General features: G+C 35.9%; 1 protein-coding gene across 1 annotated transcript; it reads left to right on the forward strand.

Moving 5' to 3' along the window:
- Positions 1-8,546: 8,546 nt before the first annotated feature.
- On the forward strand, positions 8,547-22,796 carry npy1r (neuropeptide Y receptor Y1). The gene is made up of 2 exons (XM_079848446.1): positions 8,547-9,366; positions 22,318-22,796. The coding sequence occupies exons 1-2, from the start codon at positions 8,638-8,640 to the stop codon at positions 22,732-22,734; spliced, it is 1,146 nt and encodes a 381-aa protein (XP_079704572.1). The 5' UTR covers positions 8,547-8,637; the 3' UTR covers positions 22,735-22,796.
- The last annotated feature ends 4,029 nt before the right edge of the window (positions 22,797-26,825 follow it).

The raw sequence follows: 26,825 nt of genomic DNA on the forward strand, positions 1-26,825 counted from the left end.
CACAGTGGAGCCAGCTGTCAGTTCAGTGTCAGTGATGCACACACACACACACACACACGCGCGCGAGTTCACTCATTCAGACTGATGGAGACGCGCGCGTGCCTTTATGGAAAGCGCTTCAGGTAAGACTCTCGAACGCGCTTAATTGGCGACACGCCGGATATATCCACTCGATCGTGAGCATCTCTGCTTTTTCCGTTTACGAAAATATCATATTATTTAAGAGCAGTCAGTCACGCAATGCGGTTCGTTCTCACGTTATATTGTTTGTTGTTATTCTGTCTGTTAAGATGCGATTTGTGTGGGGGGGGGGGGGCGCATTGAAATGTAGAATAGGTTAAATAGATTTAGCTCATTTTTATAATGTGTTATTCAATAAACTTTGAACACCAAAATACTAAACGCAGCTGATGGTCAAAGAAAGGATCATTATGAGGACTGAAGTACCTGCAGGACTTTGACCTGTTTACAATACACTCAATGAAAGCACTTAGCTCAGGAGTTTGAAGCAATAACGCGCAATAATTTATCTTAATGCTCTCATTGAAAGTGTGGGAACGAAAGGACAGCGAGGAGATGCCTCGCACACCTAGCCTAAATGTTTTCCTTGGATGGGTTTATCTTTCTCTTTAGGATTTAATGGCACATTTCAGATTGTTAAGAAGAGGCATTAAGGTAATGTGTTGGCGAGCTCAAATCAAATCTCTTTGTGTCTTGTCAAGATTGTTTTTCAACACGAGATATATTTGATTGTAATTGCTTTCATACTCTGTGAATTTGTCTTTTATGGTGCTCTATAAATTCCTGGTGCAGGCTAAAAATATCAAAGTTCATTTTGTGTCATTCAAGCCGAAGGATGTTTGGTGCTGTGTGTTATGAAAGACAGATATGATTTTAAAACTGTTTCGTACAACTTTAAAACTATATTTTGGGGAATTGATTTTTGTGCTTCTGAGATATTGGGTTTTTTTTCTCTCCTGATAAATTTGGATGGTTAGAGGTAGACTATTTAGTTGCAACTGGCTCATAGCTTATACTTACATGATGTGGGATCCAGTTTTGCTTCTAAAACTGGCATCAGATATAATTTAAAACAGCTTTTTTTTCCACCCTCTCTATCTCCCTCTTCCCAATCTTATTTCTCGCATGCATCTTCTGTCAGTTGATATGTCATTGTGTTCTTCAACCCTTCTCCTTCTTCACCTGCTTGTCTTTTTGTACTGTCTCTCTCCCTCACTTGGTTCCCATGGCTCCCAATGGCTCTATTTGGAGAAACTTTTATGTCATTTTTTGTCATTAGACCTCAAATTGTGATGGAAGTAGTCCTGGATAGTAACTGTTTACATGCAATCCGGATTACGTAATCTGATTCCAAAAATTAAGCACTATTGTAAGATTATTACGTTTTTAAAATACTCACAATCAGACTACATTACACCTTTTTATTCATTACATGATTGCACGTTATTCTCACAATGGCAGTGGATTATTAATAATTCATTGATTATCCATACTACTATCTTTTAAATTTTCCTTTCTAAAAAGCCTAATAATTATGTTCAGAAGGTCTTCGGGTTTGTGGAATTGCACAGACCAGCCAGTCATGTGCATGTCACTGAAAACTGAGACCCACACAGCATTTCATCACTGGACTCAAAGAAGTGTTTTCTCAACATTGAAACATCTAATCAACTCCTGACGAACATGAATTATTATTTATCAGTGAGTCATTTAACCATTATTGCTGTCTTTAGAAGGCTTTTGTCTTTCAAACACATTCAAATGCACACATTTATATTTCATATTTGCTGGGATTCCCCAACTTTTTTGTCAGCTGAGTCTCTTTGACCTAATATACTTGAAGTACCCCCCTGAGATTTTGAGTTAATCAATAGTAAAGTCAGTATTAATAATAATAAATAATAAAATTAAGCTCATGGTTCTCTGTCCGTTATTGGTCATATGACATGTAGGTAAACGATTCAAATATATATTAATCCTTTTTAGTAGGTGTTTTATTTTTATTGTTTTTTTATTATTATTTATTTTAATTATTTAATTACTTAATAGCTTTTCATTTAACTCACAAACCACCTGCAGTTCCATCACAAATCCCAGTCTTGGAAACCCTGATGTAATGTAATATTTCATGCACTTGTTGTGGATAACCAAGTACAGAATATATTTTTGTTCTTTGTATTGTATATCATTACAAGATTATCCTATTCAAATCAATGTAATGAATTAGTAAGGTCAAAAGTAATCAAAAAGTAGTTCGATTATTTTACCTTATATTTGAAATGTAATGGAATACGTTATTAACTGCAATTTTTTTTCATGTAATTTGGAATCAGTTACCGACTACAATTTGCAAGTAATTTACCCAGCACAGAATGGGAGCATTTCATGTTTTCAGAAACTTGTTTAGGCTCCTCAAAGTTTCGATTTGAATGCCATTTATATCAGCTTCTTTATGCGCACATTCTCAGTTACTTCAATGAGTTTCTTCAATGGGCTCTAGAAAGACCACAGTCGGTGACCTAATCACATTGTCATGGCAATGGCATTAAAAGCCTCTGCTGATGAATTAATTAATTTCATAGTTTATTGACTCCTTAAAAAAAATGGTCAGTACAGTCTAATTTTATATTGTTTGGGCTGCCAGTAATCACAAGTTTCTGAGACACAACAGTATAACTGTATCCCTAAAACTCACCTTTGATCACCAAAATGACATATTTAAAGTTTTTTCCTTGAAAAAAAAATCCTTCATGCCTTAAAATAGCTTGAATGTAACTCTACACCCTTGCTTCATTTAGTATACGCAGTTCTATGAAAATGCAAATTAGCCCCGTTTCCACTCACTCACTCCAGCTCAGAGATCCACTCGTTGACGTGATTGGTTACAATGTAGTTTGGGACTCAGAAACACCGGCGATTTCAAACCACATTTTTTATTTCACTGCAGTTTTAAGGAGAAAATACTCAGCAATGGTGTTGACTTATGAATTTGCACATGGTTTGTCTTAAAGCATATAAAAAACACCGCATAGACATATAAACAACATTAAAAGCTTGATTTTCACCACAGGGGGACTTTAAAGGAATAGTTAATATTAACACAACAATGACAGTTCTGTCTCACTCTCCTGGTCTTACAAAGCCTGAATGACTTTCTTTGTCTGAGGAACACAAAAGAGGATATTTTGAAGAATCTTCACACAACTTTTTTTATATTCAGCCGCAGTTCATAGTGTCAATGACTGTAACTATTAACTTTATTGTTATGGCCAATGAACATATGACCAAGGAAATGGCAAATAGTACACACTGTTTAATTTCCCCATTAAACCTCAGTAAAAATAATAGAATAATAGTATAATAGAAAACTTTTACCAATGTATGTTTGGTTTATTTTATTGTTATGGACAACATATAGAAAATGCTGTGACTATTGAATGTATAGTGAAGCCTCATGAATAACAGTCTAAAAGAATAACAGTCTCATATCTCATTCAAATTTAACTTAAATAATTTAACAGACTGTTTTATACTTACAAAAGAAAAAAAAAGAGCTCTAAAAAGAACAAGCTGTTTGATGCTATTTTTGCATGAGGAACAGATCAAAATGGAAGTAATTATTCAGTGATTTTCACTTCCGGTGGGCTTCTCCATAACTTGAGCTGCAAGTTGATCATTGAGACAGTGTGTTGAACTTGATCTCGAACCTGATCAGTCTGATTTGTGAACAAATTGTTCAGTTTGATTTCGAAACTGGATCAACTGAGTGAAATGACCCAACTAGAATGATTATTAGAATATATCAAAAGTCCCTTTAGAAACCATCTTTGAAACGCCTCTCGGGCAGCTGTTTCAGTCATGCAATTACAGCTCCTATCTTTTTGAATGGGGAAATATCAAATTCTCCAAAGCTGTTCACTAAGCTTACGATTCAATTTCATATTTGAAATCGCCAATGGAATCTGACAACTACTGTCTCATTCATTTTGTTTCTAAACTCTCAAATCACAAAACAAAGATGACGCAATGACTTTATCAATTGGCGATTGGCTCTTATGTAGACATTTAGAAATATTTATGAATTGAATACTTATGGTGTAAGGTGAATCTTTATCGTTTTTATTTTTTGTGTCACAGAAAAAATAACAGCATGCAGGTTTGGAACAACTTCAGGGTGAGTAAATAGTGACCGCATTATTATTTTTGGGTGTCCTGTGGACTAACCTGGGTGGACTACTGGCCTACTTAGGACAGTTGGGAATTAGCTTTGTGACCATCAACAATATAAGAAACAGAGGACACACTCAAAAAATATATAGGCCTAAATTTGAGATTTCTGTTCACTGTAAAAAATAATATGATCAATAAGGCATGAAAACGTATTTTTACATTACTTTAAAGCTACACTGTGTAATTTTTAAAGTTGATTCTTAGCAAAAAACACTTTGTTCTTTCAAAAATATATGTGCTCATTAATGTGTAATTACTTAATGTGTAATTACAACTAATCAAGTATTCTCGTAAGCGTAGAATCTGCCATTTAGAATACATACGAGCGAGTTGCTCGAATGGCGGCAGCCATGTTGCGCCTCCATCTTGAAAATACATTAGCCAAAGAGGGGGGACATACCTGGAAATTCAAGCTTCGTCTTTCGCGTTTTTACACTCAGTGGCACCGTGACGAATGTGAGGGGGAGATTACTCGCGACTGCCGGCAGATTTGAAATAACACGCCACCGTAGGAGTTAAAACGCCCTCGGAATGGGAGGAGCTAGAAAGTAATATTCAGTTGGTAGTCATAAACAATTTCACCGCTAGATGGGAGAAAATCCTACACAGAGTAGCTTTAACTCATCAAAATAAGTTAAAGAATCCATGTGGTAAAAAATGTATGTCCATGTGGTGTCTTTAATATGCTTTAAAACAAACCATGTGCAAATTCATCAGCCAACACAATTGCTGAGTATTTTCTAGTTAAAACTATTGTTTGAAACCACCCCTGTTTCCTACTGTCACAAACGTGTAACCAATCCCACCAATGCGTGCAGCAGGGCTTTTCCACAGTGAGCACAAGAACACCTTTAAGAAGGGACAATAAAAATCGGGTACATATAGCAATATAATGGCTGAATTGTGTATATGATGTATATAACGATGCTATGAAGAAGTATATGCCTTTCTCCACTGACGTTCTAAGTTGTTCAAAGCGTTTGTAAGGACGCTGGTTTTTAGAAGGCAGCTGTCTGACTCATTAGGGTAACATTAGCAACACATTAATAGCTGTTTGATAACATAGTCAAGACAAAGATAATCATATCAATAACTGTTGATATGTGTCCGACGTTATAAAGAGCGATAGATAAAACGCATTACCCTTCTGTCGGCCTACTTTATGACATGTAGATGATCCTGTATAATTTGCTCTTGAATCAGTTTATGATTCAAACATATGGCTGAATTAAACCAATATTTCTTCTTGCCATTGTGTAATGTTTACTGCAGTTGACCAAGTAGATCAGGTAGTATAAGCTGGTGTGATTAATAAGAGGCAGGGACTAATTTTCATATTCATGGATCCGCATATACTAAATGAAGCAAGGGTGTAGAGTTACATTCTTTAAACAGTTTTCAACTTGTTTTTAAGTTATAGAACATTCCACTTTTTCAAGTCAATTTAATGCAACTAAAGGTATAAAGACTTATACAGCCAAGTTGGTTGTACTTAAAGATGAAAGCAGCAGTTTTTTACAGTGTATTTGAATTGCACATTTTCCAGTTTTAATATAAATAATCCAATAAACTTAATGTGATGCATGTCATTGTCATAAACAGGTAAGATTTCAACACTCAAAGAAATCATGGCATAGTCTATTATTAACTATATGCATCCGTTTGGTTTTGTAATAATAATAATAATAATAATATATTCATCAAATAATAATATTTTCAGAATGCATTTATTCAAATTGCATTGAATCAACATAAATCTGTTAATTGTGAAAACAATGAATTTTATTGAGTCAAAAAGTATGAACGGTTTAAGTATGGCTGGCTGTGGAACAAACAATATTCAATTAGTTAAAATGTATGGGATTTAAACAAATTGGTTAATTGATGATACATATATAAACCTGGTTATTGTAAAAAAAAAAAAAAATGTATGCATTTCAAATACATACATTGAAATTTTAAGCTGAAATATTTAGCAAAGGAAAGATGTAAAAGAGAATTGAGACAGATCCTAAAAGTGGGCACTGGACCATGTTACATCAAAGTCACAATGTAACGCAAGTAGCAACAGATCTTTTCTGGGAAAAGAAATGAAACAAATTATTTTTGTGGAGGCAGATCTGAATGCAAGCAGTAGATTGTATGAAAGAACAGAGTTTATGAGAAAGTAATGATTGGAGAAGTCTAGCATACGTCATCTGAGATACGTTTTTGATTAAAAATGACAAGGACAAATAAATAAATGAAACGTATGCATGGATGAATCATTCAAAAGAGGATAGATAACTCACATTTAGAAAACAGATGGGATGAATTTCCATTTTATGTCGACTTGTCTGGTAGGTTTTATGGTTTTTAGCAGATTATTTCAAAAGATAAACAGACCTGTCAGATTGTCATTCAGTGAATGCTGAAGCAAACATAACCCAGATATGCTTTATGCATGCATCAAATAACTGAGATACCCGAACAGCCAAGTGTCTTTCAACTTTCACAAAACATCTAAAGACATCTCTTCCGTGAGCACTCGACTCAAACCTGCAAATGCAAGTTTCACCACTTCTCGCTTTTATCTCAGTTCTAGTGTCTAGTTCTCAGAACAATCTTGAAACGGATTGCAGCACTTTTCATGTTGCCACGTCCTTAGTGTGAAGTTGCATTGAATAAAAGAGTCTGTTAAATGATTAAATATAAATGTCAGTGCGATAAGAGACTATTATTATTCACACAGTTTATGTATTAATGAGGCTCTGCTGGAACATTAAACAATAGGGTGTAATATTTGCCATAGCATTTGCCATATGTTGGCCATGACAGTAAAATATTCTTATGATAATTCGTGATCTTATAAGGTTCTATCTCCACTTCTGGTCGAAATTGAGTTTTTGACATAATCTGATCCATTAGGTGTTAACCTTTGCAAATTCTAATGCAGTATTTAATTTAACGTCACTGGAATACATTTTTAATACTCTGCACACCTAATTAGTTTTTTCAGTTTACAGGCATGCAAAGACAAATGAATGACTCCTTCTCCATCTTGACATTTAAGTGCCTGTTTCAAATGCTTGCATATTCCCTTTGTAACCCACTCTACTCTTAAGGTCACTTTGTAGAAAAGCACTGTCAAGGGAATACTCTGCACAGAGCATGTGAATGGCCTGCCATTTAGCTTCAGTCTATTGGGATTATCCTCCGTCCATTGCAGTTCATGTGGATAGGAGACTATTGTACTGTAAGCGAATTGGCCTGCTATGAATAAAAAAGGTTAGTCAGAAATTCACGGCTGGGCTTCCTGTAATGTTTCTGTTGTTCGAATACATATTCAATTTATTAACAATAACTGAACATGATGATATTAGAGCGTTGAAATTGGCTGCTGATAGAGGCAGAAGAAGAGGGAGCTAAAGATGAAAGAGACCTAAAAACAGGAGGCTTTGTCACCTCTGTTACCTTGACAACCTGCTTCAGACTCTGATATATAGACCAATGCGAGTCATTCATAGAGTTTATGTCTGGACTTTGTCTGTGCTTATGTCTGGAAGTAAAATTAATAATAATTATGACATCTTTATGATGTCTACGTGCGTTCATCTTGTATATTAAAGAAGAAAATAGAAATATGTGGGTCAGATTGCAGATGGCTTAATCAACACACTAAATAATGTCGTAACGAATATGTAAACATGCAGAAAGGATTTAGGGGGTAGAATATATCATTAGCTTACTATGAAAACAATAGAAGCAAATGGAAAATGCTTAGACTGTGTGTGTGTGTGTGCGCGCACTTGTCTTTAGGCAGTGCGCCAAAATCAAATTGCTTTATTCACATTATTAGCTGTAGCTCAGCCAGGAGTATTTGATGGCTTAATTTTAAATATACAAATAAAATGAATCAAATGCCAAAATCTTAATTAACTTTTCAATTCCATGCACACCAACGCAGGCTTAATTATAGCTTTTAGAAATGGGAAGCATTAATATTATATTTTAATATTAATACATCGCTTGAGAAATGCTTTTGGATGATTCATAATTATTGCCCAATTAAATGTGCATTAGAGCCCTTGCCCTTTAAAAGTGTAATATAATTCTTAGAAATGAGGTCAACAACAAAGGTGATCCAAGAAGATTAAAATAACTCTTTATTAAATAAAACTGAAGAGAAAATGTATTGATTTTTATAACCGGATTGGTCTGTAATCAAACATGACAGTAGAGACGTCTTGTCTTTTGTAAGTATTGATTTGGATGTTTTTTTATGTCCCCACAGTATGTTGTCAGAATTACGAAAACATGGTCCTGGAAAGGTTGTTACCTGGAGGGAACGAGTCTAAGATCACCTGATTTAAACCAACACCAAATAACAGCAGAGGAGGCGGAACAATGCCAGACTCCGCCCTGTCTCCACCAATTCCACCAATCACTGCTCTGAACTGTTCCTTGGGCCTATCCAATTGCTCTTTCGCTAACCTCTCCGCAATTTCATATGGCGATGATGAGTGCTATGGCAGCCACTCTTTGTTTGTTATCATGGCTATTGCCTACAGTGCTGTGGTACTGTTGGGTGTTGTGGGCAACCTGGCTCTCATCCTCATCATTGCACGGCAACGGGAACTTCACAACGTCACAAACGTCTTAATCGCAAACCTCTCCGTTTCGGACCTTCTGATGTCCCTAGTGTGTCTGCCGTTTACCTTCATCTACACCTTCATGGACCACTGGGTGTTTGGAGCGGTCATGTGTAAACTCAACAGCCTGGTCCAGTGCTGCTCCGTCTCAGTGTCCATCTTCTCCTTGGTTCTGATTGCCATTGAGAGGCACCAACTCATCCTGCACCCTCGTGGATGGAGGCCCAGCCTGAACCATGCATGTCTGGGCATCAGCCTCACCTGGGCCCTGGCCGTCCTCACTGCCACACCATTTCTGTTGTTTTCCAGGGTGACAGATGCCCCGCTGAAGCAGCTGCCCTCAGTGTTTCAGGAGCAGTACAGGGGAAAGGTGGTGTGTGTGGAAGAGTGGCCCTCCAGAGAAATCAAGCTCACCTACACCACTGGCATGCTGGTGTTGCAGTACATCACTCCTCTCACCTTCATCTTCATCTGTTACCTGAAGGTAAGAACAGAATGATGAGTAAGAAGAGGTCATACATTTGATTGTGTGTGTGTGTGTGTGTGTGTGTTTTTATTGTTGACATACAGTAAGAGTATAAATCTTCATGTACAACATAGCATAGTCTAGATTAGTGGTTCTCAACTGGTTTGGCCATAATGGGACACACATTTTCCCATGGTCATTACCTGACAGCGACCCATTTATTTATTTATTTTATGAATTTGACCTAAATTCCTAAAATAAAATAAAATAAAAAATGTATAAATACTGCTCCTGATGAATAAAATGAACGTCGTACCTGCATGCAAATCCTTCCCGGCTAACGCACGAAGTACCAGTTACAAAATGTATTGGTACTTTTTGGTCATTTCATGACTTACTAATTGACAACATAAATAACTGACGTTGCATGCTCATAATTTCTTTTGCACTTTATTTATAATTAAGTGATATACAGTGCGCCGTGTGCGCGCTACGAGCACAGTATAATGGCTGACATGACAGGAAAGTTAGGGTTTTTTTTAGGTGAGAGACTTTTTATTTCGTATTTAAGTGACGAAAATAACGTTAGAATAATGACACTGACTTCTGACCCCAGATACTGAATCAGGACTACATGTTTTTCTCAGGCACTCTTTACTTAAACTACATCTGACAACCTGATCTCACGTCAATTCGCATGAGTGAATTTGTACGATATTTGTTAAATCGTTCATATTTTACAAGTTGCCCAATTTGTATGATCGTACGAATGACCTAACTCTGACCACACTCCTAAACCTACCCGTCACTGGGGTTTAGACAAATCGTACGAATTCGTACGAGTGAGGTCATGAATTTGCATGAATTAGCCACCTCGTAAAATACGTACAAATTGGTCGTCACAATAAAAGTCTTGCATCAGAAACACATAGAATCGGCGTTTCTTTGACGCGACCCTCTTAAAACAGTCTTGTGACCCACTTTTGAGAAACACTGTTCTAGATAATATAGACTTATATATATATATATATATATAATGAATTTACTAGGATGCATTCAATTGATCAAAAGTGACAATAAAGACTTTTACATTGTTGCAAAAAATAAAAGCTGTTTTTTTTTACTTTCTATTGCCTTTTTCCCCCATCACATATTCACCATGGAAATGTTACTTTAAAGTAGTGGTGGGCATAGATTAATTTTTTAAATCTAGATTGATATCACTGTAATCTTGGAATTAATCTAGATTAATCTAGATTAAAATGGCTCATTTGAATTCTGTCGAAGGCATTCAGAATATGTGTGCTACCCAAATAATGACTAAAGGGCTCGTGTTTCTTAAATACAAAGTGACATTTAAAAGAACTTGTGAAGAAATGCCAGAGATTTTTTTTTTATTTTTATTAAAACTAACATAATAAATATAGATATAGTGCATGAATCATGTAGACCCATTTAAAAGTGCTTTTTTTGTCTCTTTTGGAGCTTAAATTCTGTGGTCACTATGAAAGGTTGTTTTATGGAAAAGATCGATGTTACATTTCTTTAAACAATTTGTCCTCCACTAAAATAAATATACAGGGTTAGAATGTCAAAACATAATGTAACACTAAATAATCATTTTATGGGTGCTGCAGGAATGTTTAATTCTCTGTCAGGACTCTCTGTGGGCCGTGGAGAGCACAATTTATTATATTCCCATATTAGTCTGAACAGAACAGAACAAATCCCTCCTACAACATCCTGACTGGTGTATCACAGCCTAGTACACATCTCTTGTGGAAAAACTAGGATATTCAAGCAGATGTACTGTACATGTTGCTCTTTTCTTGTTATTGGGGAGTTCAGTCAGACCTCACTGGGTTGTCTGACCAGTGAGGTTAAGGGTCAGTGAGATGTCACTGAGAGTTTTGCAGTATGACATTTATTCAGGCTTATCTAAGTACTTATTTGTAAATGTTAAGCTGGCATACTTCATAGATTTAAATTTAATAGTTGTTATCCATTAGAAGAGGTATAAGATAAAGGTAAAGTGATAAACTAAGTATCACTTTAGATAAATTAAATTAAATAACTGGCTTTTATATTGATATTATAATAAAGGTAATTATCTGGAAAATATTTATTTTGTTTTATGTTGACGCCGTTTTTTTTCTACTATTACAATAATGTTAGATGTATAAACCTTTTAGATGTATAAAACCGTTATTCTTACTGTTAGAAACAAGAGTTGTCAATACAATAAAATAAAATGTTTCATTTTATGATTTCAAAAAGCAGAATGAAACAATAATTTCAAGTGTGTTAAATGTTTTAAAGAATTTATTGTTAAGGATATTTAATTTATATCTTAAATTAATTTTGACAGTCCTAAAATACATTTTGAAAAACAATTTTTTATCTCCCTTTTTATTTCCCTTACTCCCAGGCATCCCTTTGCACAGTCAATTTCAGCCATGGTAAATGATGTGTTATACATTCCAGTAACAAGGAACTTTATAAAGCCTTGAGCAAAAAGAGCATATAAGTCAGTCAGTGTTTGGCCTAGTGACTGGTGATGCGAACGACTGACTTGATGTCACTGAAACAGAGTTGAGGACGGTCTTAAAAGTCAACTAGAAATTCCAAGCCAAGAGAAATGTGGTTGTCTTAAATTTAATCAATATTGAATCAAAATTAAATATCTTTCTCACTGATGTCACTTAAGTACATTTAAGCAAATTCACGTTCGGTTCTGTAATCCCACCTCTTTTCATCATCCACTCAAATCCCAAATGAATAAAATTAACAATGTTTAACTCTGAAATACTCATACCAGTGTTGGGGTAACACATTACAAGTAACGTGAGTTACATAATCAGATGACTTTTTTCAGGTAAAACGTAAAGTAATGCATCACTTTTAAATTTACAACAAAATATCTGAGTTACTTTTTCAAATAAGTAATGCAAGTTACTTTGTTTTCCCATTTATTGACTGAAACCTCTCCTGTCCCCATGTTGAGAGAAATCTGTAGTGAGGTGCAGAGGTGTTGTGTGTGCTGTGTGTTCTAGACTAAATGTGAACATTCCCAGCAAGCAATAGCAGTCATTTCACCATCTAGGTTAACTAGACCCAATATAGTCCGGCTATGAGTAATCCACTTCTAGCCAAAATAACCTTGAATTTGGTTACATGTCGTATTTGCCGAAATAACTTGCATGATATTCCATCATCTATGCAAAGTCAACAGTTATTACAAGGTGTTTGGTTTCATTTCTTTGACATGTTCATGTTCTAGATAACTAGTCTATTCTTGGGCTATGGTTAGACGTCTATTACATTTTCACTGACAGCCCACATTTTGCCTTGTTTTAGATGTCAGGGCTGTGTTCGGAAAGGTCTTTTAAAAAAAAAATTGCTTGCTGGGTTTACTCATCTCACTTGCACAAAAACAGATTCAGTATTCCTCAAAATGAATAAAAACAGTGAAATGCAAACCTAGAATAATTAAATATGCTAAATAATACAAATATACTTTATGTATTTAATCTCACTTTATTATTAAACAGTGTCTTTGCTGCTGATGATCCAGTTCAACCTTACCAATAAGCAAAAATGACTTTAGATAAACATCACATTTGCGTTTCATTTTTTCATCTTCTTCTCCTTTGTCATTTAACTTTTGGTGTGAAAGGGCCTTTACATTTGCTAAAAATAGATATTTTCTTACTTTTGTTAAAATTAGAAACAAACAAGAAAGCCCAGCCCAGGTGTGAAAAAGTAACACAAAAGTAGCGTAATGCATTACTTTCCATAAAAAGTAACTAAGTAAAACAATTAGTTACTTTTTTAGGAAGTAACACAATACAGTAATGCATTACTATTAAAACTAACTTTCCCCAACACTGCTCATTACAGAGGTAAAATGAAAATTCATGCAGACTTTTTAAAACCAGATACAAGTGCAGACACAAAATAGAATAGCATTCTTAGAAATGCAATCAAACAAACACACACACACACACACACACACACACACACACACACAAAGAAGGTATGTCTCTTCTGGTCTTCTGTATTGTCGAAATATTTTTGCTGAGGTTTTTTTTATCCTAGAATCCAGTGGCTTTGGACATAGCTCAGTAAAGCAGAGTGTATGTTCTGACTGAACATGACCAACAGCCAACATGATGTGACACATCAGCTCATTGCCAACACAAACCCAGTACTTAGGTTTTGAAAGAGAAGGGAGAGAGGGAGGGATTGGTCAGAGAATGGCAGAATAAATGAGTAAGAGAGAGTGAGAAAGAAGATGAGAAGAAAGGGTCTGTGCAAAAAGACCTCCAAGATCACAAGAATGAGTCATAATCACTCCCCTGCCAAGGGTACAAATATAGTAGTAATAATATGGAGAAATGCGACAATACAAAGGATTCAAAACATAATGTATAAAACAATGGCATAAATGAAAAGGAAGATTCATGTGACAAGCTCCAGCTTCCCAGTAATGGGTTTAATATGGAGATTATTATGCTAATAGAGTTGTAAAAATGAAAATGCGTGTGTGGGGTGACAGAATGAGCATTCTGCCGTCACTGTGATGAGTGTTCTCTGATCAGATTGTCAAGTGCTTTTGAGCGTTTGTTGGTGTTCAAGTGAAATGACCGAATTTTGTCAAGGACGCTTGTCACTTTTACACCCAATTAACCATGGGCGTTTAGTTAAAAAATGGACCAGCACATACACCCACATACACACATATCCATATTTGTCTCATTCTTTCTCTCTTTCCCTCTTCATCGCTTGTGTTTTTTCCATCTCTCTCATTTAAAAATTGTGCTTTTTTGTGGTTTAGACCAAACTGCGCCACTGAAAAACAAAGCCACTTTTCACACTCTTGCTAGTTTATTTCATTTGTTTAGTTGCTAAGTCCAAAAGTGGACATTTTTTTTGTCTTTTTTTTTTTTAAAGAGAGGTATGAAAATTCCCACCACTCAAATTATATAGTGTGTTTGATTTTTTGAATTTGATTTGTTGTTGCTATTGTCATTTTTCTCATTTAAAGGCTCATTTTATATCTAGCTTTTCTTATGTATCCTAAATACGCATAATTAAATATAATGTTTTGACACATTTTGGATAACTTACTAAAGCTTAATTGGAAAAATGCGCAAAAGCAATATTATGTTCATGTGATATTTACCTTGATATTTTTTTTTTATTGTTTTCTAAACACATTGTGTGTCTCATATTTCATCTCAATACTTTTATCTCTTATGATGTGATAAAATGATGCCACAAACTTTGGGCAGCTCTGTTTTAATTTTAATTAAAACATTTTGGTAATTGGTAGAAATAATTTCCATACAATAAATACCAAAATGGTTCCTGATTTAGTTTTAAACAAGCAATAAATCATTTTTATAATTGATTTTCATATTTTAAGAGTGAAAACCAGGGGAATGTCATGTGTAGACTAACATTGACACAAAATCAAAGTTCAATAAAGAGTCTTGTCACAAAAAAACAATGTGAACACGCAGGATAAATCAGAATAACAAGTACACTTAACATAAACAATACTGGACAAAGTACTGAGGAAACACAGGGCTTATAAACATGAGGAAACATAATCAGGATGAAACAGAACGGGTGTGTGGGACTAATTAACAAATGAGGAAACTAGGAACAGGAACAGATCAAAGTGAACTTTGACAGGACAAAACAGAACATAACCATCACAGGGACAAGGATAAAACAATATACTCTATATGCAAAAGTAGCAAATAGTAGCAAAAGTATGCAAAAGTAGCAAATATGTGACCCTGAATCACAAAACCAGTCATAAGTCGCACGGGCATATTTGTGGCAATAGCCAACAATACATTGTATGGGTCAAAATTATCGATTTTTCTTTTATGCCAAAAATCATGAGGATATTAAGTAACGATCATGTTCCATGAAGATATTTTGTAAATTTCCTACCGTAAATATATAAAACATTTATTTTTGTGAGTGAATGCAGCATAATCACGAGCATAAATGGACAATTTTAAAGGCGATTTTCTCAATGTTTCGATTTTTTTGCACCCTCAGATTCCAGATATTCAAATAGTTGTATCTCGGCCAAATGTTGTCCTATCCTAACAAACCATACATCAATGGAAAGCTTATTTATTCAGCTTTCATATGATGTATACATCTCAATTTAACAAAAATTAACCATGTGACTGGTTTTATGGTCCAGGGTCACATATAAATGATTAAGGCTTTGTAAACGATTTTCAAGAATTCTATACAGTTACAAATAGTACAGTTTAAGGATGAGAAAAAGATGTGCAACTAAAACAACAAAATAAGTGTTAAATTAGCATTAATTTTACATCATATTTACTTAAAATTCATCACAGTATTTAAAAAACTGAAAAAGTGCACTACTCACTGTCTTTTGATAACTGGCAATCTTAAAATGGCCATATACCAGCCAATTAATCGCTCTGGCCAATATTTTGGTCTATCACTACCACAGAGAATGACTAAAACAATTATATTCAGATGGATCCTTAGGTGCTACTGTCATCCAACCATCCCACGGTCCAATACTTCAGAATGTGAAGCCGACAAAGATTCTGGCTGTCTGGTCAGGGCAGCAACTGTCGGATTGCATCAGATCAGTCTCATTCTGTATGAGCCAACTTCTTTATGCGTCCTAATGACTGAGGGACTTTTGTTATGTTCAGCTGTCAGTAAAATTGACCTAGAACCACATTTAATCAGCCCACTAAACAAAGCCAGCTTTCCATGGAAAATGATTTGGATATAGAGACAAACCTACAAATTACATACCAAACTGTATACAAATTCACTATTCCAGTCTGGCTAATGCTGGCTTTCAAATGTGAGCTGAAGTAAATAATAAGTTACAGATAAACACTTGCATCTCAATCTGTGTGTTCAGCCTCTCTCTTTCTCTGCCTCTGGGTTTTGTGTCATGCAGTTATTTCAGGTCACAGGACTCTGTGCCAGTGTTGCCATTCATCAAATAAAGAGAGAGAATGAAAACGGAGGAAAGTAGAGCTAGAAATAAGAAGGAGGGAAAAGTCAGAAGTCAGTTGTGTTTGCAAGACTCTGATCTTTTGGCATGTAATGAACTAATGTTTAATTCATTCATCTTGTTTCGGTAATGCATGCATATGCATGTGCACGCACAGTGAGTGGAGCAGGCTACAGATGTTCTGTTCTTAATGGACAGAATGTTTTTACATCATTAGGAAAGAAAGACGAGGCTTTTGACAACGGCTCCATCCCATAGATTCACAAAATCACACAACTTTTTGGATGGATGGGCACCCGGTTTAAACGAGGGTATGACCAAAAAAGGTTGAGAACCGCTGCGTTACAGGGTTAGACAAAAATAAATATAAAATCTGCACTCAAAAATAGTCCCTTTTCATTATCCTTGCTTAAAGAAAAAAAAATAATTAAATGATGAAATTGTCATCAATTGCTCACCCTCATGTCGTTCCAAACCCGTAAGACTTTTGTTCATCTTTGAAACATAAATGAAGATATTTTAAATGAAATCTGAGAGATTTCTGTCCCTCCATTGACAGTCCACGCAACTACTACTTTGACGCTTCAAAAAGTTCATAAAGAAATTGTAAAATGAATCCATATGAATTCAGTGGTTTAGTCCAAATTGTCTGAAGAGACATGATAGCTTTATATAATAAACAGATTTTATTCCAGCCTGGTCTCATTGTTAATACGTAGGCATTAATATGTAACATTAGCAGGTATAAAACATACTTTTTTGTATGTTTGGATAGATGCTGAAACATACAATATGGACATTTTGGCAACATTTAAACGTAAACATTATTAAGTTTTTACAGCTAAAAAACTTCAAATATTATGAATCCTTTATATCAAAGATATACAAATATCTTTGATATAAAGGATTCATAATATTTGAAGTTGCCCTTTTACCATTTTATAGACAATTTTTTTAGATCCTTAAACACAACCATACAACGTAATGGACAGAAATAATGTTCCATTATCTGCGCTGATAGCCTTTATGCCAGTTCGATTTCCTACTCGTGGACCTTTCCCGATCCTGTGCTTTGTGAAATGCTCTTAGAGCAAAAATTTAATAGTCCTAAAATTAGGACTGACACAGCCATTATTTTTTTTAAAGTTTCTCCTAAACTGGTAAGTTAGGAGCTACTTTTAGCCTTAAGATGTTTTGTGAATACAGCCCCAGATTTGGTAAACGGAAGCTCAAGTATGCTTGCTTGCTATGCTAGAATCACTGAGGTTCATTCTTGTGTTACGCAGCACATTTGAGCTTCTGCAGGAACCACTGAGGTTCATTCTTGAGTTACGCAGCATGTTTGAGCTTCCACAAGAACCACTGAGGTTCATTCTTGTGTTACGCAGCATGTTTGAGCTTCCACAAGACCCACTGAGGTTCATTCTTGAGTTACGCAGCATGTTTGAGCTTCCACAAGAACCACTGAGGTTAATTCTTGAGTTACGCAGCATGTTTGAGCTTCCACAAGAACCACTGAGGTTCATTCTTGAGTTACGCAGCATGTTTGAGCTTCCACAAGAACCAATGAGGTTCATTCTTGAGTTACGCAGCATGTTTGAGCTTCCACAAGAACCAATGAGGTTCATTCTTGTGTTACGCAGCATGTTTGAGCTTCCACAGGAACCACTGAGGTTCATTCTTGAGTTACGCAGCATGTTTGAGCTTCTGCAGGAACCACTGAGGTTCATTCTTGAGTTACGCAGCATGTTTGAGCTTCCACAAGAACCACTGAGGTTCATTCTTGAGTTACGCAGCATGTTTGAGCTTCCACAAGAACCAATGAGGTTCATTCTTGTGTTACGCAGCATGTTTGAGCTTCCACAAGAACCACTGAGGTTCATTCTTGAGTTACGCAGCATGTTTGAGCTTCTGCAGGAACCACTGAGGTTCATTCTTGAGTTACGCAGCATGTTTGAGCTTCCACAAGAACCAATGAGGTTTGTTCTCGTGCGTCAACCAGGTTCGGTTGAGCTTCTGTTTATGTTCACTGATCAATGTTTAAGTGTGAATAAAAGCCTAAATTCAATCTGCTCATCATATAAAGCAATCGTGTCTATTCAGATAATTTGGACTAAACCGCCCGATTCATTCCATATGGGAATGGTTTTACATTCTCTTTATGAACTTTTTGAAACGACACACTGGTAGTTGTTTTATTTTAACTGGTTAACTGGTAGTTTAAGTTTTTAATTTGTGTTTCATAGATGAAAGAAAGTCTTACAGGTTTGGAACGACATGAGGGTGAGTAATTGATGATTTTTTTTTCTTAAATTTTTTGGTGAACTAATTTAATATATGGAAAGTTTTTAATTCAGTTCATTTGAAATAAATCAGTTTAGTTGGGTCAACACAATTTATTTGGTTTAGGTCAAATTAATTTACTCTAGTATGTTTAACTGAAATGTATTACATTTGTCAAACTAAATTTTCTTATGCTTGTCCAACTGAATTTTGTGTATTAATTTACTGAAGTTCAATTAATTTGTGTTTAAACAAGCAATTTGCATGTCAAACAGGTTTTCAAAACCATGACACATTTTTTTAGAGGTTTTCAAAACTATGACAATTCCTCCTTTTCATTTTCTGTCTTCTGTTTGTTGTTAGAGTGGAATAAGAGAAATTTCCAAGCATTTGCTTTGATTTGTTTTTGTTGAGGTACATTTATCTGTGACAACACCATTAGCCTTTAGCGTCAATATGAGACGCAGATAGATATGGGCCAGAAGGCGCCTCCTAGCGGTCTAACCCTACCCCAGACCTAAACCTACCCATAACCGAACAAAGCTCTGTGCGTGTCATATTGACGCTAAAGGGTGCCATGTGCGTTCGATGTAGACGAAATGTCAAAAGCATCAGTATATGACGCCCTAGGATGAGAATGCGTTGATTATTTAGCTTGCGACATCATGTTTGCAGCCCTTAAAGAGGGTCCTGTTTGTATTCTGCCCGTCAGTTTGTGTTGAAAACACATACACACCGATATCATCATCTGAAATGTCAGAGCAGCTTTTTCCCCCACTGTGTTTTTAATGATGGTTTGCCCTCAGGTCAGCTATAGTTTATGAGCTCTGGCAAGCATGTCATAGGGTTGTGTGTACCGTGGTTGTTGGTGGAGGGTGTTGATTTTAGACTGCATATCTAATTAAAATATATACTAAATGTGGATGTGTTCAACCTTTTTGATAAAGATCACATTAAAGTGTACCTATGATGCTATTTAAAGGTTCCAAATAGGTCTCCAAATAGGCCATATGTGCAACCAAGATCAAAAAGCACTTTCATTTTCTCATTATAAACATTGCAGCATAACCTCTTTTCTCACAGTGTCTTGAAACGGTTCAAGAAGGCTATGTCCACACACACTGTCAATCCAATTGAAATTTTATCTAAATTATTAACTGTCCACACTGTGTATGGCAACTGTTCAGATCCGATTTGTGTGTCCCATGGCACTCTTTAGTTTTCTGGAATATCTGCATTGGTTTCTATGGCAATGACATTGCGTTGGTAGGTATACGCCAAAAACAGCAACATGGAGGGGTTTGCAATATGCTGTTTTATATACAACATGACAATGTGTAGCTGCCACAGTGCACTTCTGTGTCTTATGAGGCAGTGGCAGAAATGTAAGAGGCTGGTATGCGCAGCTTTATCCTGTGCTGTCGTCTCCGCCGGTCTCGATATTCAACATGTCTCCATTATATTGTAATTTTCTGCTCGACCAGCACTGCAGCGACTTTCAACATGTTTCCTATAACAACGTCGGACATGTTTACTTTTACGTGGCGCGAGGAAGTGACATAAACCACTCGAAATCAGATTAGAACGGTCAGCCTGAAATGGATTTCCACATATAAATGTAGCTTAAACGGATTTGTAAAAATCGCATCTCATGTAATTTTTTGCCGTTCACACTTGTTGAATATAATCAGATTCCAATTGGATTCCAATCGTATATGCACAAAAATGACAGTCCAAATCCGATTATTTGTGTATCTGATTGGAATCTAATCTAAAATTATTGACGTCCACACTGTGTATCACAACTGTTCAGATCCGATTTGTGTGTCCATGCATGCAGCTCTTTCATTTTATGGAATTTCTGCATTGGTTTCTATGGCAATGCAACATGAAGGGGTTTGCAGTAGAGTTGTCTTGTTTAAATTTGACAACATTACAATGTGTAGCCGCCTCACTGGTCTACTGCACCTTCTGAGGCAGCGGCAGAACCGTAGGAGGCTGGTATGTGTGGCTTTATTCCGTGCTGTCGTCTCTTTCGGTTTACAAACATGTCTCCTTTATATTGTTATTTTCTGCTCGTCCGGCACTTTGGGACAACACAGCCTTGTTTCGGCAGTGACTTTCAGCATGTTTCCTATAACAACGTCTGACGTTTACGTTTTACGTGGCATGAGAAAGTCACATAAACTACGATCAGAGCAGTCAGAAACGCATTTCCAGAAATGTGATTTGAATAGGATTTCAAACCACATAGATGTAGCTTGAAACGAATTTGAAAAAATTGCATTTCATGTGATTCCGGATTTCAATCGGATATGCACAAAAATCGGATTTGGACTAACAGCATGAATGAGGCTTAAAGTATTCAGTCTCTTTCAACCCCTCCTTTCAGAGAACCTACTCTGCTGTGATTGGTCAAAATCGAACGATTCAGTATGTTGTGATTGGTTGTGACTGCCGGTTCAAAGTAGATGTTGTTTGCGGGCAGCCAGTGAAGACGACATGCGGGCATTATGCAAATTTGTTACAAACCTTCATAGGTTCGCGCAGGAAGTAAGACTGGAATTATTGACGACTCGTTTCAGGCCTTTCTGAATCAGTTCTTTCTTTTGGGAGAAAGAAAGACTAGTTCTTTCTAGTTGTGTCCCAAATATACACTATGTACTAATGCACTACGTACTCAACCGTGTAGTTTATTAATTTTATAAGGTTATTTTGTCATTCAACATCGGAGTCTGATAGCCCCTCCCCATCCGCTACGTAATACGTAAAGCTGCAACATTTGAGTGCATGAAATGTCTAACATTCCACGCTTCATTTTTTCAGTTAATTAAGTGCATCATCTGGGTATTTAAAGTGCACTTTTTATTTTGGGAATTTTCTGTGAACACACTACTTTCAATATTTCTACAAAACGTCATAGAATAGTGCATAAGTAGCCTATGCGAATTGTGATGCACCTAATTACTCCATTTATCATGAATTTTTGCAGACCTCTTACATTCACAGCTATATAACACTACATGAAAGGTAATATCAGAAAAAGCATAATAGGGGCACTTTAAAACCCCGCTGAAGCCTTAGACCATTCTTTTTTGTCACTTGTCAAATGCCTTTTATGTATAAACTAATGTTTTACCCTTTTCCAAGATCCAGATTTCATCCTGAAATTGAGAATTCATTATAAAATGGTGAAAATTATGATAATTTAAACAATGAGTCAAATTAATATAAACCATTTTAATATTTCATGCAACATTTTTTGCTTCAATATTTTTTTTTTCATTACGAAACTCAAACATTAATTATGTTTTCATATGATGCATACAATTCGACATACAATAAAATGATTTTACATACTTTTTAAATCATAATAATAAAATAAAGCATAAAATACTACCTCTGATTTTACCAAGACAAAGGAGTCATTTCATTCCCCCCAAAAAATATTGTAAGGTATAATTTCCATTGCATTCCTATAGGCATTTAACACTATACATTGTTTAATATGTGGTGGAAATGACACTGTAGTGGAAAATATATTGCTTTTGGATAAATTAAATAATGTACCAACTGTCCACAGGGCCAAAAGTGTTAACACCCTAATATGAGATATAAATAAAATATTTTTTATCTTCTCTTCCACTCAGATCTACACTCGTCTGCAGCGGCGTAATAACATGATGGACAGAATACGTGAAAACAAATACCGTAGCAGTGAGACAAAACGGATTAACATCATGCTCTTTTCCATCGTGGTGGCATTTGCGGTTTGCTGGCTCCCGTTGAACGTCTTCAATGCCGTCATCGACTGGAACCATGAAGTGGCTATGCACTGTACCCACAATCTCCTGTTCTCCCTGTGTCACCTAACGGCCATGTGCTCAGTCTGCATAAACCCGGTGTTCTACGGGTTCCTTAACCGCAACTTCCAGCGTGACCTTCGGGCTTTCCGACTCTGCAAGATTGTGTCAGCACGGGAGAATGAATATGACATGGTTGCCATGTCGACTATTCAAACGGATGTGTCTAAGATGTCACTGCAAATTAGTAGCCTTGATCTCTAGTACAATTTTGTAAGTGACACTCGTGTCTGTGTTCTGTAAAATGCACTGTCTTGATAAAACTTTTCTTCAGATTTAGTTAAAAAAAGTGTGCATTTAAAGAAAATAAGAGTGATTGTTAGCAAACATAACGTTTGTTATCATGACTTATGCTGTAAGAAAGCAACTACTTTCCAAGCTCTGTTTTACAGTATAATTGTAAAATTGTATATACAAAATCAAGCAAGGATGCTGAATACATTACTTGGGAAACATCCAATGTCCCGCATTAGTGAGGGCTCATTGGGACCAAGTAAAAGTCTGAAGACATAACAGAAATCTGAGCTTTGATCACTCAGATGAATTCTTCCTGCTGTGTGTTTGAATTGGAGGGAAGAAAGAAGAAATGAAAACTAATGCAAAGCCCAAGAGGTCACAAATTCAGAAGTGGATTTAAATGTATAATGAATGTCAGATGTGACTTTTAAGAGAGACACTGAACTACTGTTTCTGATCTGGATTCATTTCTCTGAGTTCTGAGTGCTGAAACCAAAACTAAACAGATTTTCCTCTTATTTATCCCTTGACAAAGCAAGCCTGCAGGAAGTAAAGGGCTGTTTTTTTTCACACTGACTGCAATTTGCAGCAATAAAGTGACCCGACATTGTTCTATTTCAATGGGAATAGGCCATTTCTGACGACACAAGTAACAGCGATCGTTGGTGATGAGACAAAAGTTGAGCAGAGTGGCTCGGCAACCTCCAGCCATTAAAACGCTGTCAGTGTAAACAAGGCTGTTGTGCCATTGCTCACAATGGTTTAGTTTAAGGCAGGGGTGCCCAGTCCTGCTCCTTGGAGGCCATCGTCCTGTTTCCAACCATAATTAAACACACCTGAACCAGGTATTAAAGGTCTTTAGGGGTGCTAGAAACTTTCAAGAAGGATTGGCTACCCCTGCTTTAAACACTTTGTTTTTTGTTTTGTTTGTTTTGTTTTGTTTTGTTTTGCTTTGCTTTGATTTTTTTTTTTTTTTTTTTTTTTTTTTTTTTTTGTTGCTTTGCTTAGTTTTTTTTGTGTGTTTTTTTTTTGCCACTCTCACCTAATCCACATTATACACAAACAAACATAGGAATGTGTCAGTACACTCTAAATGCTGGGTTGTTTCAACCCATGTTTAGATCAAATATGGACAAACCCCACATTTTTAAATTAAAATTTTAAAATTTTATCACATCCATATTTGACCCACACATGAAACAACCCAGCATTTTTTAGAGTGTTTTATCAATGTAGTTCTGCACTGATGCATAATGATTGTAATTAAACATAAGTATGCTTTGCTATTTCTAATTTGATAATGGTATTATTTACCTCTACTTGAATATTACATGTTATTATTGAGGTACTGTTGCTTACTGACAGATTTTCTAAATATTATTTAGATTTATTCCTTCAATATTAGAAAAAAATGTTTTGCCAATGTATTGCCTTCACCATTTGTTTTATGGTCAATGTGGACACTGAAGTTTTAGTTTTAGAGTAACGTTTGAATTTGTGAGAGCAAAAAAAAAAAATAATTCTTTAGTATTCCTTATATATATATATATATATATATATATATATATATATATATATATACATACTGTATATATATGTTACAATACTTTACCCTCAGAATGATAAATAGAGGGCCATTGTAGTGGTTATCAAGCTCCTCTATTGCTTGTGCAGACTGACATTTACTATTGTTGGGATTTTTCCAACATTGGTGATTGATTCGTTCTAAATTACTACAACAGTATAATCACAAAATGATCAACCCAGCGCAAAACAGTCCCAGATTACAAAGCGACACAATTATAGAGCTTTGCTATGGCATGTGTATGTTCATGCGTGGAAGGCACTGTACTTTTTGTGTACAGAATGTACCATATACACTCACCTAAAGGATTATCAGGAACACCTGTTCAATTTCTCATTAATGCAATTATCTAATCAACCAATCACATGGCAGTTGCTTCAATGCATTTAGGGGTGTGGTCCTGGTCAAGACAATCTCCTGAACTCCAAACTGAATGTCAGAATGGGAAAGAAAGGTGATTTAAGCAATTTTGAGCGTGGCATGGTTGTTGGTGCCAGACGGGCCGGTCTGAGTATTTCGCAATCTGCTCAGTTACTGGGATTTTCACGCACAACCTGTGTGGCTTCACAAATGCTTTGCTGCATACCTCGGTTGTAACGAGTGGTTATTTCAGTCAAAGTTGCTCTTCTATCAGCTTGAATCAGTCGGCCGATTCTCCTCTGACCTCTAGCATCAACAAGGCATTTTCGCCCACAGGACTGCCGCATACTGGATGTTCTTCCCTTTTCACACCATTCTTTGTAAACCCTAGAAATGGTTGTGCGTGAAAATCCCAGTAACTGAGCATATTGTGAAATACTCAGACCGGTCCGTCTGGCACCAACAACCATGCCACGCTCAAAATTGCTTAAATCACCTTTCTTTCCCATTCTGACATTCGGTTTGGAGTTCAGGAGATTGTCTTGACCAGGACCACACCCCTAAATGCATTGAAGCAACTGCCATGTGATTGGTTGATTAGATAATTGCATTAATGAGAAATTGAACATGTGTTCCTAATAATCCTTTAGGCGAGTGTATAATGACTATTTCACTGGATGTCTATTTCTCCATGTTTGTTTATTTTAGACTTTTTAGACATTGCAATATTAAAAACACATTCCAAACAATACTCTATATAATCTTAATTCTTTCATTGTTAAATTTTTTGTCCACCTTGAAACTTGCTAAGAAGAAATTTTTATTTAGATTTAGACTGTTCGAAACATGCCATCAAAATGACACAGTTGTTGGTGCAAACAAGTGAGCAAAAATGCATTTCTTAAACAGGAAGAAGCCTTTCATTTTTTCTTTCAGCGTGAGAGAAAGCTCTTTAACTTCCCACAAGAGCTTAGCGACACAGGGCCAGAAATGGAGCAACAAAAATATCACAACCCAAGTAAACACGTTTGACAGATTTATATATTTATTTATTTATTTTGATGTGTAAGTGAGCGCTGATGCTCTTGCCATTAGAGGGAATCAAGGGGGAATCTTGTTCTGGAAAAATAACAAGCAAAATAATGAAATATGTATTTCCAGAAAGTGCTGTTTTCATTCTGAATATTCCAACTGTCTGTTATCCGTATACTTGTGATATTCGAAACGAATACAGTGTTTTTTACTTTAATGAAATATTTTACTGCCAGTATCCTGTGAATTCTGAAGTGATGTTCTAGTTTTTATATTGCTCACATCTAGGCTTACTCTATATGGCATTTCTTTCATGATTTTTGTCATTGTGTCTCTTTGTTGTGTTCATACACATCAAAGATGTTCTGCAGTGCATTAAAGTCATCCATATTTGCTTCACTGAGTGCAGTGATCTTTTCTCTCTGATAGGCATTTTAGCACATGACCTCTGACACAACATTTCTTTGTAGTATGACATCTGAAATGTAAAAATGCATGTTATGGTTTTTGTGTGTGTGTGTGTGCTTTGTATCTTATCTGGATCTCTGAGCTGTTTCATTTGGGAGAAAAAAAAAATCCTTTTAGCAAACTGAAGACCCCATGAAGTTTAGAGTTTGGGGCTTATAGTCCATTTCTAATGTGTTTAGCTATGCACACTTTACATTTACGTTTGAACCGTAAAGCCTGACATGTGAAACTAATAGTCAGAAATTGAAGAGTTTATTGAGCCTTTAAATAAAAATAAATAAAAGTTTACTAAAAAAAAGTTTTTTTAAAGGCCCCCTGTTGTGAAAATCAAGTGTTTAATGTTGTTTATATGTCTATATGGTGTTTTAAATATGTTTTAACACAAACCATGTGCAAATTCATCAGTCAACTTAGTATTTGTCAACACTGGAGTATTTTCTCCTTAAAACTGCAGTTTACCAAAGATGCGGTTTGAAATCGCCCCTGTTCTCTACGTCATAAACATGTTGTAACCAATCCCGTCAAAGTGCGAGCGGGCTTTAGCATATCATTAACTATGCTGCAAAGCAGGGGGCTCTCAAGAGAAACAAGGTTATCCCGGTATACAGTGCTG

This window comes from Squalius cephalus (genome assembly GCF_949319135.1).
Source record: "Squalius cephalus genome assembly, chromosome: 2".
Taxonomy (NCBI): Eukaryota; Metazoa; Chordata; class Actinopteri; order Cypriniformes; family Leuciscidae; genus Squalius; species Squalius cephalus.